The sequence below is a fragment of the Panthera pardus genome, unplaced genomic scaffold (assembly GCF_024362965.1).
Source record: "Panthera pardus isolate Hobbes unplaced genomic scaffold, ASM2436296v1 HiC_scaffold_13, whole genome shotgun sequence".
NCBI classification, from domain to species: domain Eukaryota; kingdom Metazoa; phylum Chordata; class Mammalia; order Carnivora; family Felidae; genus Panthera; species Panthera pardus.
In genome coordinates this window covers 16,482,191-16,501,234 of record NW_026526688.1, presented here as the reverse complement: position 1 = coordinate 16,501,234, position 19,044 = coordinate 16,482,191, and the positions used below count along the sequence as shown (strand labels likewise).

Here is a 19,044-nt window from a genome sequence, read left to right as displayed (position 1 = left end):
CCGGAAATATCCAGGCCGAGAAAAGTATAGGCAAGTGGGTTCGCGACAATACGCTGTGGCCCCGCTCAAATCAGATTCATGTAGCTGCTTCTCTGTAGAGCGTTAGCTGCACGCTGTGCATCGTTACAAATCGGTTAATCACACAACTGTTTGATCTAGCTTAAAAAAGAAAGCCAGGGAGATAAACAGTGACGGGTGAAACAATGGTTGGTAGCGGCTCTTTTAAACTGGTGCCAAGATGAATATACAAGTGACAGAGTATTCTAAAGCAATTAGTTATGAATATTTACTGTTCTTCCTTCTGGATAGTCCAGATTTTAGTGAAGTCAGAACAAAAGAAAACGGGTTCCCTGGGTTCCTTTGCTCAAAGAGAAATTTGGCTTAGACGTTAGGTGAACAATTTTGGCTACAGAGACATTACAGTAGACCTATGGCCAACAGCATAGCACTGCTTTTTGCTTTAAACCTTCTGCCCATGATATAGTTCTTCCTTAAGGAAGTGAGAGTGTCTTACAGTAAAATACAAACACCAGGGAGAACTATTAAGCACTGTTCCTAAGGAGGCAAAGGAGAGAGTGCATTTACAGTGCAAACTAACAACTCCAGAAATAGCACAAGCATAAATGGATTAAAATGGCACCATTTTATTTTTTCAGGTACTAGACAATGTCAGGAGCAGAGTATTGTTTCTCCTCTCCCGGCACGCTACCAAATCCCAAGGCATCTCCTAACAGCAGCACTCTCAGCAGGTTGGTTGGGGGATTCAGGGGATAACAGAGCAGGGTTTCTCATCCTGGACACGAGAGACATTTGGGGCTGGGTAAATTTGTCTTGTGGGGGCTGTCCTGTGTAGAGCAGCATTCTTGGCCTCTACCACTAGATGCCAGTAGCATCCCTTCCCCCAGACGGGACAACCAGTAAGGTCGCTGGACGCGACCAAATGCCCTAGGCACCCTGGGGGACAAAATTGTGCCTTGCACCTCCACCCTACAGAGAAGTACTAATATAGAGGTATAAACTCTGTGACAGTAAAGTAGACAAGGCTGCACACTCACCCCTTCCCCTGACTCCCCAGCATGTGGTTCTCCTCCCCAGGATGAACAGGCCTCCTCATGCCCCCCCAGGCCCTCAACGTAAAGAATTAAGGGAGCTCCTCACTGGAAAATGTTGGGCCTCTATTCCTCAACTTGTGTCCACAGATGAACAATCCTTTGAGTCTTCACTGTACATGTAAATACAAGTTTTTTTTTTAAGTTTGTTTTTGAGAGAGAGAGAGAGAGAGAAAACAACCAGGGGAGGGGCAGAGAGAAAGGGAGACACAGAATGTGAAGCAGGACCCAGGCTCTGAGCTGTCAGCACACAGCCCAACTCAGGGCTCAAACTCACAAACCCTGAGATCATGACGTGAGCCAAAGTCAATCACTTAACCAACTGAGCCACCCAGGTGCCCTTAAATGCAAGGGTTTTTTCTTTCTTTTTTTTTTTTTTTTTAATGTTTATTTATTTGGGGGGAGGGGCAGAGAGAGAGGGAAACACAGAATCCGAAGCAGGCTCCAGGCTCTGAGCTGTCAGCACACAGCCTGACACAGGGCTCCAACTCAGGAACCGTGAGATCATGACCTGAGCCGAAATCAGACACTTAACTGACTGAGCCACCCCAGCACCCCGTAAATACAAGTTTTAAGAAACTCCCTTGAGAGGTGGGTTCAAGAAACAGGTATGTATTTACCTAGGGACTGGTCAAGTTTCAAAATGAAAAATGGTGCTTGATTTCTTAACACGAAACTGACACCAGTTCTCAGCAGTCACTAATCATCACAAACTTCTTCAAAATGATCTGAAAACCACCTCAAAAGCTGCCCGAGAACAAACGAACAATCAATCAGTACATATATATATACACATATTTATCTTACTTTTCAACTTGAAGCCAGTATGTTCTTTTTCAAAAAGAACAAATGGGATTTTCTTATCATACCGAACACCCGGATTTCATAGTCTGAAGTGTCACTCCACTTTAGTAGAAAGAGTACTTGAGGAGTAAGCAGAAATCATAGCAGGAGCTGATGGAGGAACCACTCACGTTATCATGGGAGAAGACTACAGAGATCTTGTAGTTTGACCTTGCCCAGCCTGGTCAGACATGCTTACAGCACACTTTCTACTTCCTCCCTTTAAATGTCTCAAGTACCGAAACTTGTAGTACTTCCTTTGGCTTAAGGTCCTCCAACATGCTTGCGATACGTTTTTAAAGTAATAGTGTCGTATCAACTATATCCACACAGTAAATTACCAGGAGAGTCCTGCTCCCAAATTGGAGCCATGAGTTGAACAGGTACAAGACACATACTTAGAACACAGATCTGGCCCAATAATTTGTAGCTTTTACCAGGACTTTCATAACATCTACCTTTGTGAATAAGCAGCATGGTGGGAAGAGACCAGGAGTAAAAATTAGGAGACCCGAGTTGAAGTTCCAAATCTGTGTGTGACTAACTAGTTGTAGTTACACAGGGTATGTTGCTTACTATCGCTGAGCCTGAACTTCATTTGTGTAAATGTGGGTGTTAGAATATGCGAGGATTAAAGTTTTCTTGGGGTACGGAGGTGGAAGGACTCCTACAGTGTTGGGAGACTACAGACAGAGTAGTGGACGTGCGCTGAGCCCTTCATCCTTTGAGGCCAAGAACGGGTGGGGGCCAGGGGGCCTGGCAGGATGCTGGCCAAGGGATAGCAGGAGATAGAGGCTGCCGTACTCACAGCAGGAGAGCCGCTGTGGCAATGGGCTGGGGCATCTTCTAAGGTCAGGCAATTCAGAAATTAGGAGCCATTTGTATCAGATTACAGCAATGCTCAAAAATCAGATCACATCAAAGCACAAGAAAGGACCCTGAGAAGTCCATTAGAGTCTACAAATTAGCTACCCTCTTTCAGGCAGAGACACCTTTAAATACCAAATCAGACAAAGAAGGTACATATTATCTTTTAAAATAATTCCTAATGGAAACCATTATGGTTCTTATCAGCAATTCTGTGTCCATATACACATTTAATATGTTCTGAAGTTCTTCTACAGTTCTGCTTGATATATTCAATTTTGAAACTGTTTACTTATACCCTAAAGAAGACGAACAACTTGACCAAAGCCTCCCCATCTATACTATGAGCATCACTCCCAAGGGTGTACTATTTATATTTAGCAGTTTCTGGCAGACTCAAATCAACATCACATCCTTTGTTGTAGTCAACTGAGCAATCACCACTCTTGAATCACCTTAACTATTCTTAATAACATTTCAGGATTCAGAACAGAAAAGAAGGCTTTAAAAAGGGAGCTGAAATACTGGACTTATTCCCACCAAACTGTAGGGAAAGTTTAGCCCGTGTCCCCATATTACTTAGAATTCCTACACTTGACCAGTGTCTTAGTTCATTCAGGCACCTATAACAAACACCACAGACTAGGTGGCTATCAACAACAGAAATTTCTTCTCATACCCCTGGAGACTGGTAATTCAAGATGAGGGTACCGGCATGGCCAGGTCCTGGTGAAAGCCCTCTTCCAGGGTGCAGATGACTATGTTTTTGCCATTTCTTTACATGGTAGAAGTTACGGATCTTAGGGCACCTGGGTGGCTCAGTTGGTTAAGCATCCAACTCTGGATTTTTTTTTTTTTTTTTGGCTCAGGTCATGATCTCACAGTTTGTGAGATCGAGCCCCACGTCAGAAACTTTGGGGTAGGGTCCAGGAATCCGCATTGTAACAAGCCCTCCAGGTGACTGGGACACACACTATAGTTTGAGAACCACTGCTCTACAGGATTAAGTCCAAACTTCTTAGGATAGCTTACAAGCATCTTTAGTATTGGCTCCTGTCTTCCTATCAAGCCTTGTCTCTTCATTACATGCCAAGCACCAGCACAGTATCTCCCTTGACATGGCTTATACACAGGAGGCCATTCCACAACTATCTTCTTTGTAGACATGTGGTACCATCTACCCACATCCACCTGACAAGCCCAGAAGGAAATGAGAGCCACTGAATTATTCCAGCTCAACTCTGCTACTCTAAAGAAGAAGTCTTTCTTGACCACCTGTTCCAGGTAGAGCGGACTGTTCTGCACATCTGTGCCACGACTAAACCCTGAACATGCAACGCTCACTGCATTTATCGAATGGTACTCTAAGTTTGTATGTGTGTCTACCTGTCTCCTTGTTAGACTATGATCTCCTTGAGGTCAGAGACAGTTTTTTTCATTGCACAGCTGTACCTAACACATAATGGCATTCAAAACACAGTTTGTTGAATGACTTAAGACCTACCTCTGGTGATTAAGACTTCCTTCAGAGTATACCCTTCTCTACTGGTAAAAACTCAGGAGTTGTCTCACCTACCCAGAATCAGGGGAAGTGGGGTTGTGATCAGAGAAGAGAAATTCAAGATAAAATATAAAGATAAGTAGGAGCTACCTAGACAGAGTGAGATTGAGAGTAGGGTAGCATTCCAAGAAGAATCAGCAAAACAGGCAAAGAATATGAGGCAGGATGAATCACGGTGAGTTGAGGAAATAGAAACATTAGTGTGGCTAGACTACAATAAGAGGGAGTAGAACAGCAAGAGATAAGGCTGAAGACAGTAACAGGGACCAGAGCAAGCAGGACCTTGCAGATTTCACGTCTAAGAACAATGAAAAGACAATGAAGGGTTTTAAGCATGGAGGTGACATGAGGATATCTGCATGTTTTTTTAATCATGTGACGTCAGTATGAAAAATATATCAAATAGGGGCAGGCGTAGATATAAGGAGACCAATTAAGCTATTACCATAGCTCAAGAGAGACTAGTGGTGGAAGATGGTGGTTTAGAGAAAGAGAACAGAGTTGAGATATATTGTGAAGGTCAAACTTTGTGATGATAATGGACTAGTCATTGTATACGATGAAGAAGGAATGAACAAAGATGACTTCTAGGTTTATGACATATGGAGGGGTGATGATATCATTCACTGAGACTAAGAAACTAAGAGGATGACCAGTTATGTGGTACTTTGATTTGCACATTTTTTAAAAAAAATTTTTAATGTCTATTTTTTTGAGACAGAGAGTGTGAGTGGGTGAGGGGCAGAGAGAGGAAGACACACAATCTGAAGCAGGCTCCAGGCTCTGAGCTGCCAGCACAGAGCCCGATGTGGGGCTCAAACCCATGAACTGTGAAATCATGACCTCAGCAAAGTTGGGTGCTTAACTGACTGAGCCACCCAGGCACCCCTGATTTGCACATTTTCATTTGGAAATGCCTTTAAGATACTCAAATAAAAATACTGAGTAAGCAGTAGTAAGTAGAGCAGAGAGGTTCTGTAGATGGAAATTTGGAGATTTATCAGCATATAGATAAAGGAAAGAGAAGACCAGCCTGGGAATGGGTATAGGCACTGCTACCCAGCAGAACTTCTGTGATGATGGAGGCACCTGGGTGGCTCAGTTGGTTAAGCATCCAACTCTTGATTTTAGCTCAGGTCATGATCTTGATTTGTAAGTTCGAGCCCCACATCGGGCTCCACACTAACAGTGCACAGCCTGCTTGCACGCTCTCTCTCTCTCAAAATAAATAATAAACTCAAAAAAAAAATGAACTTGTGTGGTGATGGAAATGTTCGTTCTGTACTATCCAATATGGTAGCCACAGATGGTTACTGAACACTTGCCTTTTTTTTTTTTTTTTTTTTTTTTTTTAATTTACATCCAAGTTAGTTAGCATATAGTGCAACAACGACTTCAGGGGTTACTGAACACTTGAAATGTGGCTTGCATGACTGAAGAACTGGGTTTTAAATCTGGATTTACCTTTAATTTAAACTTGAATAACCACATATGGCTAATAGCTCTTATATTGGACCACACAGGTATAAAATAATGAGAGGGTTAGAAACAAACACTGAGGAACTCCAACAATGTCAAATGCACCAAACGGTCAAAGAAAATGAAGACTGAAAAAAAGTTCACTGAAGTTAGCTAGCTGAACTCAGCTAAACTTCCCAAATTCCATGACCAACAAGCAGTTGAGGTTATTAGTGGGTAAGATTTAGGCTTTAGTAAATCAATACATTTGGCCAGGATCAATGATAAAATAAGGTCAGAGGTAAGAAAATTTTGTGAGTAAACTAAACCTTCTGAGACTAATTGTTTCAAACTGTTCCGTATCTGTAAGTTTTCTCTAAGACCTTTTTCCCTAATTATACCTAATATAATTTTCGTATCCACAAGACAAGGAGATGAGTTCCATAATATAATTTTTTTTTATTTCTAGGACTTATTTTCCCTAGAATCGTATCAGCAATTAAACTGCTGAAGCACTGTTAAGATGTTAAAAATTATTTGATACCTTACTTCTTGAAAATATAAAAATCTCCCCCCAAAAGAGCCATCAAAAATCAAACTGAAATTTCTACCTCATTAAGGAGAGTAATTTGCTCCTCGTTTATGATACACTAATCTACAGTGAATCTAAAACACATGAAGAGGTTTCTGTGGATTGGCTGCAGCTTGCTGAAGCCTCAAAAGCCTTATTTTGAACCTTCCTGAATATACAAAGCAAAGCGGTCCCCAGGCCTTCCTCTGTCATCCTGAGTTAGCTGATTGGCTCCTTAAGGTTTCAGAGGGCACATAATCAGGTAATTTCTCCCAACCTGTTATACAGCAATTTTTTCCTTAAATCTTCAAAGTATTTTTGCAATTGCAAAACATTTCTTAATTGTCAATGATTGTGACTGAAAAAGACTTGCCAGAAATAGCTTTATATGGAACAACAAAACTACATTTATAGTACATATATATATAGTATATATACATAGTGATATATATATGTATACATTCATAAATACATAAATACATACATACATTCATAAATAAAGTTCCCATCTCTAAGTTGAATCCTAAGTATTCTTAGGATCTTCTATCTGTGCATTCTTTTTTTAAAATTCTTCACTTTCCCACCCACAAAAGTAACGCGGCAAGAAGGAGAAACGGCACTGGGAATGAAAGTGCTTACAACTGCACACACAACCTGGTGGCACAGCTACATGGTCACTGTCAGATATAAAATGAGCACAGGCTGATTTTCCAAATTTAAGAAAACAGTGTAGACACGTGGGGCTTAAGTCAAAAGCTTCACATAAAGACCGAGGTTTTCCCCTGATTCTTTGTCTGAGAGTATTTTTACTAGATCACACTATCCCTAAAATGCAAAGATCTCTAAAAACGACTCAACAATTATGTTTTGGGGAGACTTCTAACGCTAAAACTTTAACTTTCCTTAACGATTTTTACAGGGAAGAAAATAAACACACAAATTTATTTGAAATACATTAAAGATCAAGTTGAGGAATGATATCATTACTATCTGGAACCAGTTTTTAAAGTAACCTTTTATCTGCCAGCCACATATCAAAACTCCAAATCTTACAGACAAAAAAGAACTACTTCTGGGGCACCTGGGTGGCTCAGTTAAGCATCCAACTTTGGTTCAGATCATGAACTCGTAGTTTGTGAGTTCAGGCCCCATGTCAGGTTCTGTGCTGACAGCTCAGAGCCTGGAGCCTGCTTCGCTTTCTGTGTCTCCCTCTCTCTCTGCCCCTCCCCAGCTCACTCTATCTCCCTTTCTCTCTCAAAAAAAAAAACCCAAACATTAAAAAAATTTAAAAACCTACTTCCTATAAGACTCAATATGTTACTGATTAAAGAAAAAGTAAGGACAATGGGGATGCTAAATTTGATCTTCCTTTTTCATTAAAAAAAAAAGTGCACTTAAATTACAGCAACCTAATTCTTTAAAATGGAAGCCACCTACATAATGAATTTAAACAGTGAGACAGCAGATGATATTATGAATTCGGAGAAGTCACTTCAGACTGGTATACGCTATTCTCCTCCAATAACGGAGAACACCGCATCGGCTCTGCAAGGATACTTGACTTGGAGACAGGATAAAAGGAGACTATTAACTATCACCTCTATACTGGTAACATGCAAATATGTTTCTGCAGGGCTGCGCTCTTTCTCCACAGTGTGAATCCCAGCTTACAAATGCCGAACAGGTACTTTTCTATCCTGCTATCCCTGCAAACCCAAAACACCCGAGACCAGTCCCTCATACACATTCCCTGACTCTTTCAGTGTCTTCACTGAGAAACCCTGTATGATCGTCGAGAGCACCCAACCTCAAGACCGAAAGAAAGGAGTCCTAGAGACATAAAAGGACACATCCAGGTTTCATTAGGAAGCTAGCAAGAGCAGCTCACTTGAACAAGCTCTCCTAACTGCTGCCCTAGTCCTGTCCTCTACCCTAAACTTCACCTCACCAACCTGAAGCAAAGGGACAGAAGCAGGTGCAGACTACAAGTTAGGGTCTTTAACTTCTCCAGATAACCATTTCCTCATGTGAAAAGTCAGCAGGCTGTACCAGCACGATAACGTCCCATCATCTGATTCTTTCTCGTATCCAACCAGTCACCAAGTAGGCTATTTTCCTTCCATAGTCTTCCTTATCAATCCCTTCCTTGCAGTACCATTATCCAGGTCCTAGACTGGAATACTTCATTCCCAGACATTGCCTCACTCTGCTCGTCGGAATACTCCAAAAATACTTCTGAAAGATTTTATAACTAATCGGCTTTCATTTTTCTATTTCCAGCTATATGAGTCTGTGCACTATATGGTTCCTCTAACCTTGTCAGAGCTACGATGACCAGTGACACTACACTGACATGCTTTATTATAAAAATAGGAACATAAATATAAATAAATATTATAAAAATAGGAATCATTAACCATGTCATCAACCATAACCTGAATATAATTAGGGAGAACATTTTTATTTTATCAACACTGAATTTTTATAAGATTTTTTAAATCTATTAACTCAAATAACATCAAAATATTCAACACCTTTTTTAGTGGAATTATTCAATAAAAATACAATGCAAATATTCTATCAAACCTTCTAGTGATATACAGACTAAAGTGGAAAGTTGATTATAAAAATCTTTGTGTTGGTCACAGTCACTTCCTCACATTTACACGCTTCCTGTGGCTCCATAAAGTGTCTGCGTTTGCTTTGTGAAGCAAAACCAAAGTTGCCTCTCTCCACAAAGTTCGCTGGCACACATTCTGTCCTCTGGAGCCCAACATGAAATGAAGGCTCCTGGCATGGAGATGGCTTGTCCCAAATTCTAAGCCTAAGGGTTGTTTCAAGCTAGTTGTGCATACACAAGAAGCAGAGTCCTAGACTTTGAGAAAGGAAGAGATTCTCTGGCTTACAGCCAAACCAAACAAACCACGACTATCCAATGAGAATTGTGAATAAATTTAAAACCAGTGACAATAATCACTGCTAATCAGTGACCTCAGAGAGGTAAACCAGTCTCCGGGCTTTTCTGTCCCAAGGGAAAACAGCTCCACGGCCCCAAGTGAGCTCAGCTTGCTTGCCTTCTCCCCAGTGCTTGAATAGAAGGAGACATTTCTGAGAGCAAGACAGTTCTGAGGGCAGCTTAGATGGAAAATGAGGCATGAAAGGAAGAAGTGTCACGGAGAATGGCTAGTAACATAACTGTATGGGCTTCTCTGTGTTCCCGCTCCCACCCTCAGATTCATGAATACTAACCCCCAGTACCTCAGAGTGACCCTATTTGGAGATAGGGTCTTTACAGTGGTGATTGAGTTAAAATGGGGCCATTAGGGTGGGCCCTCATCCAATACGAGTAGTGTCCTTGCAAGAACAGGAAATTTAGACAAAGACCTGAGCAGAGGGAAGACGATATGAAGGCACAGAGAGAAGATGGCCAACTACAAGCCAAGAGGAGAGGCTAAAACAGACCCCTCCCTCACAGTCCTCAGAAGGGACCACCCTGCCAACACCTCGGACACCTTGACCTCGGACTTCCAGGCTCCAGAACAGTGTGAAAATAAAGTTCTGTTGCCAAAGCCATGCAGTCTGTACTACTTTGCAATGGCCCTAGTAAACTAATACAACACCACAGAATAAGGAAGGGATCTCGCTGACTAGACTCACGTATCAACGAGGAACACTGAGGAAAGATAATGGTGGCAACTAGAATTCCCTCTCTACTATCCTCTTAAAAATAACTGCCTGAAATGAAGCATCTTCTCTGCAGGAACAATAAGAAAAAAGGAGAGGAACAGAGCCCACAGCCTCGTGGGGATCAATCAGATCACACCTTCTTTGCTCAAAAAAGACTTCCTTCCTCTTGCCGACTAAAAGCCAAAGTCCCAGCAGTACCAGTAAGGTCCTTCGGAATGGGGTCCAGTGCCACCTCTCCCATCTCGTGTCTGGCTTCTCTCCCCCAATTCACCCCTTTCTAGCCACACAGGTGACTCAAGCAAGCCCCACATGCTTCTGCCTCAGAGTTTTGCTTCTGTCCTTCCCCAGATACCCTCAGGCCCCCAGGTCTTTGCTCCCAGGTCACCAAGTGGGGGGAGGTCTTCCCAGATGACCCATCTGAATGCAAATCTACCTCCCCCTCCAGCTGAGCCAGACCTCCCTGCCACACACCCCCTCTCACAGCCTTTTCTCCAAGGCACACACCACATCTAAAATACTGCTTACTTGGGTGCCTGGGTTGACTCAGTCAGCTAAGCATCCGACACTTGATTTCTGCTCAGGTCATGATCTCACGATTCATGAGATCAAGCCCCACATCGGGCTCTGTACTAACAGTGGGGAACCTGCTTGAGATGCTCTCTCCCTCTCTCTCTCCCCTACTAGCTTGCACATTCACTGTCTCTCTCTCTTAAAAAAATAAACATTAAAAATAAAATGCTGCTTATTTGATTTGCTCATTTTCTGATTGCCTCCCAGCTTCATTTAAGAGCTTAATGCAGAGATTTTGTTTTTCCCCACTACCGTATCATCATCACCTAGTTGGTGTTCAGTAACATTTTTTGAATGAACAAATTTGTACAATCTTCCTTGCTGGGCAGAGAGATTAAGAATCTGTGCCTCTTCCTAGTCTGTCCCTTCATCTCGTTTTTACCTAGCTCCTATCTCGGCCAGTGACTCACACACAAGGAAAAGTCCCCAGGCCAAGCTTCCTGTTGCCTCTGTAGGCACACGTTGTAAGACTCTGGCCCAACTCTTCCTTCAACACTCTGCTTCCTGATGGGACTCGAGCGGGCCTGGAGATTTTCATGGCAAGGCTACCCTAACAAGGAGTTTGCTGCCTCTTAGCTATGGATCAAGACTTGCACTCTAGACAGTGACAGGTCTCTGAGAGGAGGATATCTATGAGGGGGGATATGCTAGCCCCAGGCCAAGGAGAAGGGAGTTGAAAGCCAGCTTCACGCCTTAATTATTCCTCACTATCATGCCTAGGTAAAAATCTCTTCATTTGAAGGGAAACAAATGGGAAAAACATAGAACTTTTTTTTTTCTTTTTAAACCCAGAAGGAGGAAAGAATACACGAATACAAGATACAAATCTTAACTAAAGAAAAAGGTTAAGGAAATTACAAAATATCAACTCACTGGAGTCATTTAAATAACTACTAAGATTATGTTTCAAGGGGCGCCTGGGTGGCTCAGTCTGTTAAGCATCCGACTTCAGCTCAGGTCACGATCTCACGGTCCGTGAGTTCGAGCCCCGCGTCAGGCTCTGGGCTGACGGCTCAGAGCCTGGAGCCTGCTTCCCATTCTGTGTCTCCCTCTCTCTCTGCCCCTCCCCCGTTCATGCTCTGTCTCTCTCTGTCTCAAAAATAAATAAACGTTAAAAAAAAATATTAAAAAAAAAAAGATTACGTTTCAAATTAGAAATATTAACGAATATTTAGATTAAATTTTAATGAGAAAAAAGTCATGAAATCATGCTTACTTTCAAAACAGAACAGAAGCACTATATACCCAATGATTTCAGTCTGAAAAATTAGGACTACGGATGAAGAAAGTTTAAAGAAACACAGAAATACAAAGGTTCTTGTTAGCATGAAATTATACTTACTTTCTCTAATGCTGCTGTTATACTAATAAATTGGAAATATTTAAATGTGAGCCATAAAAATGCTCACACTTGCTAACATTCTGACAGGAGAGAAGACTGGGGGAGTTCCAGAACCGGCAAAACGTAGAGCTGAAGAAAACAAACGGTTCTTACCCTTGTGCCTCTTCAGCTGGGGAAAGCTGCTAATTGTAGTTGCTTGGATTATTTCCACTACAATTTGATACCTGATATTTAAAAAGAGAGAAAAAGAAAAGATTGAATAGGAAGAAAATACTATTTTCAGAGATCCTTTTAGACTGTATTTTGTACTCATCAAATAAAACACAGGAGCCGTGAATCCTGCCCAGATGTGATTAAGCATTTACAACAGGCCAGGTGCTGAGACCTTCACGTAAACTCATGAACTCGCCCCCCAACTTCATTCCCGATACCAGAAGCATCACCACCCGCCTCCTCTCTGAAGACAGAAACTTTGCGATTGTACTCAACTCCTCCTTCTCCCTCACCCACCACCACTACCCACCTCTCCCTACGTGGTAACTGTAGCCTATGGACTCTACCTTCTGAACCTGACCTATCCAATAATGTGGCCCTGAGCCACAGGTGGCCAACTCATTAAAATTTTAGTTCCTCAGCTGCACGACCCCATTTGAAGTGCTCAGTAGCCAAATGCACCTCACAGACCATACTGAACAGCACAAATAGAACATTTTCATCCTTGCAGAAAGTTCTATTGGACGGTACTGTCTGACGTACTTCTCAAAGCCATCCTCTCACATCCAGTTCCACTCCCACTCCCTTAGTGATTTCCCTCATTACTTCTTACTTAGAAGACCATTCCCGGGGCGCCTGGGTGGCTCAGTCGGTTAGGCGGCCGACTTCGGCTCAGGTCATGATCTCGAGGTCCGTGAGTTCGAGCCCCGCGTCGGGCTCTGTGCTGACAGCTCAGAGCCTGGAGCCTGTTTCGGATTCTGTGTCTCCCTCTCTCTGCCCCTCCCCCGTTCATGCTCTGTCTCTCTCTGTCTCAAAAATAAATAAACGTTAAAAAAAAAAAAAAAAAAGAAGAAGACCATTCCCGACCAACAGAATCAGAGTATCTGCTGTGGGTCCACGACATCAGTATTGTTTGAGCTCCCCAGGGAACTCTCATGCACAGAAAGAGTTAGGAACCACTGGAATAGATTATTCCACTATTATTCCACCAGGTTTACGTATGTGTAACTGAAAACCCCTCTGAGTCAGGAAAAATAAAAGTTCACACTGTTAAGTGCTGGATTTAACCCTAGAGTTGTGGCTATTTTGAGCACACGCAGCTGGTCTTTATGAACCCAAGTTCTTAAGAGCTATACAATGGTTACCAAGTACTGCCCTAATCAAAAGCCTCTAGCCTGAGCGTTTCTTAGCCCTTGATTATATTGACTAAGAGTCTGCCCATAACAAAGCCATTTAACATTAATTCTCACTCTGAACATGAACTTTGCAGCATCCAAAGATTTAATGCCACATTTGGCTGGCTTCACACGTCCTTTGGCTCTTCAACTAAAATCCAGATGACAGACATAAATTCATCATATCATAGCTATTCATGGACTCCTCACAAATTCACATCTTTTTATTCCTTCACCTGTATGATAAAAATATCGGTGCTTGCCTTTCCCCACCTCAAAGGAGAGGCTGTTAGGAGCACTGTCAGCATGTCACCTGGAGACTGTGGCCACCACTGCTGGTTGCCAGCATTCTTCCTCTTTTTCTTCTTCACTAACCAGTTTTATCAGGGAAAACAAGGCACCCAGCTAAAAATACTAACCTTCTCCCTAGCATTTAGGAATGGCCACTGGATACACAGCTGGCCATTGAACAACGTGGAGGTTAGAGGTGCTAATGCCCCAAGCACTTGAAAATCCACGTATAACTTCTGATTCCTCAAAAACTTAACCAGTAATAGCCTACTGTGGACAAGAAGCCTTACTAATGGCATAAGCAGTTAACACATATACTGTATTATATACTGGATGGATTATATACTGGATGTATTTTTTTCTTTTTCAAAGATTTTATTTTTTTTTCATGTTTATTTTTGAGAGAGACAGAGCGTGAGTGGGGGAGGGCAGAGAGAGAGAGAGAGAGGGAGACACAGAATCTGAAGCAGGCTCCAGGCTCTGAGCTGTCAGCACAGAGCCCAACGCGGGGCTCAAACCCATGAATGGTGAGATCATGACCTGAGCTGAAGTTGGATGCTTAACCGACTGAGCCACCCAGGCACCCCTACTGTATTCTTATAATAAAGCTAAAAAAAAAAAAAAAAAAGAAAGAAAGAAAGAAAGAAAATGTTAAGAAAATACGTTTACAATATTGTTCTGCATTAATCAAAACCCCGAACCGTTCAGACCAGTGTCGCTCAAGGGTCAACTGTAGCTCTAACTTACGAAATAACAGAAGTTGCTGAGTGGGGATTCCAGGGAAGCTTTTGAAAGGGACAGGCTCCACAGAAAAGCCCTTTCCATCTTTGCCCTCCCTCCGTTTTCCTGCATTAAACAAGGATGCAGCTGGATGAAGGCACAGCAGCCATGAGGATGAAAGCCACAGGCAAAGCTGGTGACATTAAGACAGGACTTTGGATCTCCAATGACATCACCCAGCCATAACAGCCCCAGACTACTCATCCTAGGATATCTTGTTACATGAGGAAAATCAATCCCTAACTTGTTTAAGTCACTGTAAGTCAACTTGTCTCATGGCCAAATGCCATCCCAACTGATAGAGAGCTCCCTGAAGACCCCATACGTAAAGCATGGCTAAATGCACACTCACCAATGTTTTCCAAATGGGAGCCTCTGGGTAGGAAATTAATGATCAATAAAGACTTCTAATGAAATCGCCTTCATTCCTCCAAATAACGTTAAAGCACAACAGTAGCTCCTTATGTGCGTTTTCCCTCAAGTTACTGAATGGATGAGGAAACAGCTTTTAAGAAGCATACGCAAACCTGGAATCATCAAAGTTTAACTCTCCCTGAGTCTTAAATTTAACCTCGGAATTAGGTTCTACGACTGGAAAGTATTGACTTTTCACTCAAGTGCAGCACATTTCCCCAAACTCATCCTCGTGCGTTGCTATCCGGGTGACCTGCAAATAGACAGTCATCCTTTCACACAGCAGTCCTAATCTCACAAACTTATCGTAAGGAAATATTTTGACAGAAACAGAAAAAAAATCATATACATGCTTATTATAGCAACTTCTACAAAGAAAAGAGATAATCTATGGGCTCAATAGGCCTATGTTGTAGCCACACGGGAATGAACAGCACCAATATGGCCCCTGCTTTCAGGAAGCTCTGGGGATGGATCACACCAAGGGGAAAAACTTCAGTCAATAGTATGAATAATTTTAAAAACCACATAAAAATAGATTTTAAAGACACACTAATTCTGAAATGCAAAACGGTATGTACATTCATGATTTCAGGTATGTAAATATGTGGTGTATGAACGAGGGCTATAATCCAAAAGAGAAATAAAGGAAAATGCAGGGCAATTGGTAGTATTACGAGTCATTTTAAGATATTTTCTAAACTGCTTCTCTATCTCTATTTATTGACCTATCTACATGCCTGCCTACCTAACTCAGCCTGTCCAAACTAAACTTACCTTCGGTACACTTTCTTCACTTCTCCATCCCTGCACCAGCATCTATCCTTCCAGCCTCAAAATCTTATCTTAGCTCTCTTCCCGAACAGTAAAGACCAGTCTCAAAGCTCTACTGACTTGTCCTCTGATTCTTCAAACAAGCTCCTTTCTTATTCTTCCATTTGTCACCACCCTATCTCAGGCCTTTTCACCTGTGGGTCACTGCACAAACTAGTCTACTTGTCCTCTTGACTTCAATCCTTTCTCCCATCCAAACCATCTTGAGCACCCCCTGTCAAAACATTCCTAAAAGACCACTCATCTCCTCCCTCCCCTGCTCAACACCTCCAGTGACCTCCCCTCAGTGATAACTGTACATTCCAGCCTGCATTCGCTCTGCACCTTGGCACCAGCTCTCTCATCCAACCCAGCTTCTTTTCCCCCTCCGTGGAAACCTAGACTCAACCAAGGCAGTTTCTTTTTTTTCTCCCCAAGTTTTTATTTAAGTTCTAGTTAGCTAACACGGAGTGTAATATTAGGTTCAGGTGTAGAATTTAGGGCATCATCATTTACATGCAATACTCAGTGCTCATCACAGGTGCCCTCCTTAATCCCCATGGCCTATTCCACCGCCACCCCCCACCTCTCCTCCAGTAACCATCAGTTTGTTTTCTATAGGTAAGAGTCTATTTCTTGGTTTGCCTCTCTTTTTAACCCCTATGTTCATTTGTTTCTTAAATTCCACACATAAGTGAAATTATATGGTGTTTGTCTTTCTCTGACTTATTTCACTTAGCCTAATAGTCTCTAGCTCCACACATGTCATTGAAAATGGCAAGATTTCATTCTTTTTGATGGCTGAGTAATATTCCATTGTATGTATTTGCCACATCTTCTTTATCCATCAGTCAGTGGACATTTGGGCTCTTTCCGTAATTTGGCTATTGTTGATAATGCCGCTAGAAACATCGGGGTGCATGTACCCCTTCAAATCTGCATTTTTGTATCCTTTGAGGAAATAACTATTAGTGCAACGGCCAGATCATAGGGTAGTCCTATTTTTAACTGTTTGAGGAACCCCCATACTGTTTCTGAGAGTGGCTGCACCAGTTTGCATTCCAACCAACAGTGTAAGAGGCTTCTCCTTTCTCTGCATCCTCACCAACACCTGTTGTTTCCTGAGTTGCTAACTTTAGCCATTCAACCAGAACCACACTGACTTTCCAGGCTTTTGCTCATGCTGTTTCCTTCTAGAAACAATCTCCTTACTTGTCCACTTAACTAGATCTTACATACAATGCTACTTCCTTCTAGTTCACATTAATATTTCTCTTCTCTGAAATACTAGATTACTTCTGCTCTATAATAGTTCCTATTTACCTACTATTTTATATTGCTATTTTAAAGAGTCACATTTCTACAAAGAGTGCTATGAACTTAAGAAATGGTATGTCTAGTCCTTTCAGGGCCTAACACTTCTCTGAGAAATAACACACCTGAGCCTAAAATAAAATTGCAGCTTTGTCTATAAGAAAGATATGCTACCTTTTTTCTCCCCAACTAAATAAATCATGAGCCACTTGAAGACAGGGATTGTGTCTTGTATTCCCCAATATGACCTAGCTTGGCACTAAACACAGGACAGGCATTCAGTAAATATTAATGAATACTACGGACTGGATGTTTTGTTCCTCCAAAATCCATACGTTGTAGCCTAATCCCCCCCAATGTGATGGTATTTGGAGGCGGGGACTTTTGGAAGGTGATTAGCCCTTGTCAGTGGTGCTCTCATAAAGGAGATGTGTGCCTATAATTAAAACAGACTCCAGAGAGCTCTTTCCATTTTGTGAGGTTACAATGAGAAGAAGGCCCTCTATAAATCAGGAAGTCGGCCCTCACCAGACACCCAATATCCAGCCCCTCGATCTTGGACTTCGCAGCCTCCAGAGCTATGAGAAATGTCTGTTGTTTAAGCCACCCAGCCTGTGGTATTTTTGTTACAGCAGCCCAAACTAAGACAAGAAGCTAAATTAATATGCGTTAACATCTGTAAAACTAAACAGGTACAAATAATATTCTGAACAATCTGTTCTCGATATTCTTGAGATTCATGCTCTGGAACAAATGAGTCATCAATGGTACTGAAGAAATACATGCTATTTTAGTGAAGAGTTCAATTTCTTAAATGAATCCATAAAATTATGTAATACCAGCTAACATTTATAGATTCCTCTCATCAGGTACCAGGTACCTGTTTAGATATTTTATCTCATTTAATCCTCCTAATAGGTATTGTAATTATCCCCACTTTAGAGAGGAAGAATTTGTTCAGGTGGATTAAGAAATCTATTCAAGGTCTCATTGTTTTTATGTACTAGAGCCAAAATTATAACCTGGGGTGCTGCCTGATTCCAAAGTTCATGTTCTTAACCATTTCCTGCTACCCTAAAATTCAGTGTGGGTTCATGTTTATTCATCTCAGTCCTTTCCAAGGATAAAAGCATGGTCAATGCCAGGTCATCTTTGCAGCCTCACTGCCTTCTATATCCCTCGTGGATACCGTTTTCCTGCCAAACCAGACCACATATAATACCCTAACGTATTCGGCTCTTTCCTGACTCCCAGCCTTTGCTCTGTTTCTTCTCCCTCTTGCACACCACCTCGCTCCGTTATCTGCTGAAATCCTCTTTGTTCCAAAACAGTCAGTTCATAGCATTCCTCTCTGAAGCTCTCCAATTCCTATCCTCTACGGCATAAGCCTCCTACCCACTCTTTAGCACTTCGCACTCCACTTCCGGTCTTAATACCTTGCTTCACATTTAGCGATTTGTATCCACACGGGTCTCCTATGCCGGACTACTAACACCTTGATGGCAGGGGAATAAATCCAAGGATGCAGAACCAATTCATCTTTATATACACCAAACCCTCCTCACACATAACAGGCATTTGAAGATGGATTATTGAGGGGCGCCTGGGTGGCTTAGTCAATTAAGCCTCCCAACTTCAGCTCAGGTCATAATCTCGTGGTTCAAGAGTTCGAGCCCCGTGTCCAGCTCTGTGTTCCCTCTCTCTCTCTGCCCCGCCCTCCTCGTGCTCAGTCTCTCTCAAAAATAAAGACCCTTTTAAAAAATGAAGATGATTACTGAATTTGTAAAATTCACCCTCACTTGATACCAAAAGATGAAGTGGGAAATGAGTGACTTTCATTCTCAACAAAAGCACACACTATATACAGTTGACCTTTGAGCAACATTTTAAGTATGTGGGTCTGCTTATAGGCAGGGTTTTCTCAAAATAGTACAGTACTACAAATGTATTTTCTTTTCCTTATATTTTCTTTTTTGCTTGTTTATTTATTTTGAAAGAGAAAGAGAGAGAATGAGCAGGGGAAGGGCAGAGACAGA

General features: G+C 42.0%; 1 protein-coding gene across 3 annotated transcripts in view; it reads right to left on the bottom strand.

The window, feature by feature from the left end:
- Positions 1-19,044, bottom strand: part of SNX25 (sorting nexin 25) — a 131,334-nt gene that overhangs the window by 50,078 nt on the left and 62,212 nt on the right. For all 3 annotated transcript variants that reach the window (XM_053900844.1, XM_019422270.2, XM_019422271.2), the window contains exon 6: positions 12,162-12,232. In XM_053900844.1, coding sequence (XP_053756819.1) covers positions 12,162-12,232 — 71 coding nt within the window. The remainder of the gene's footprint in view (positions 1-12,161; positions 12,233-19,044) is intronic.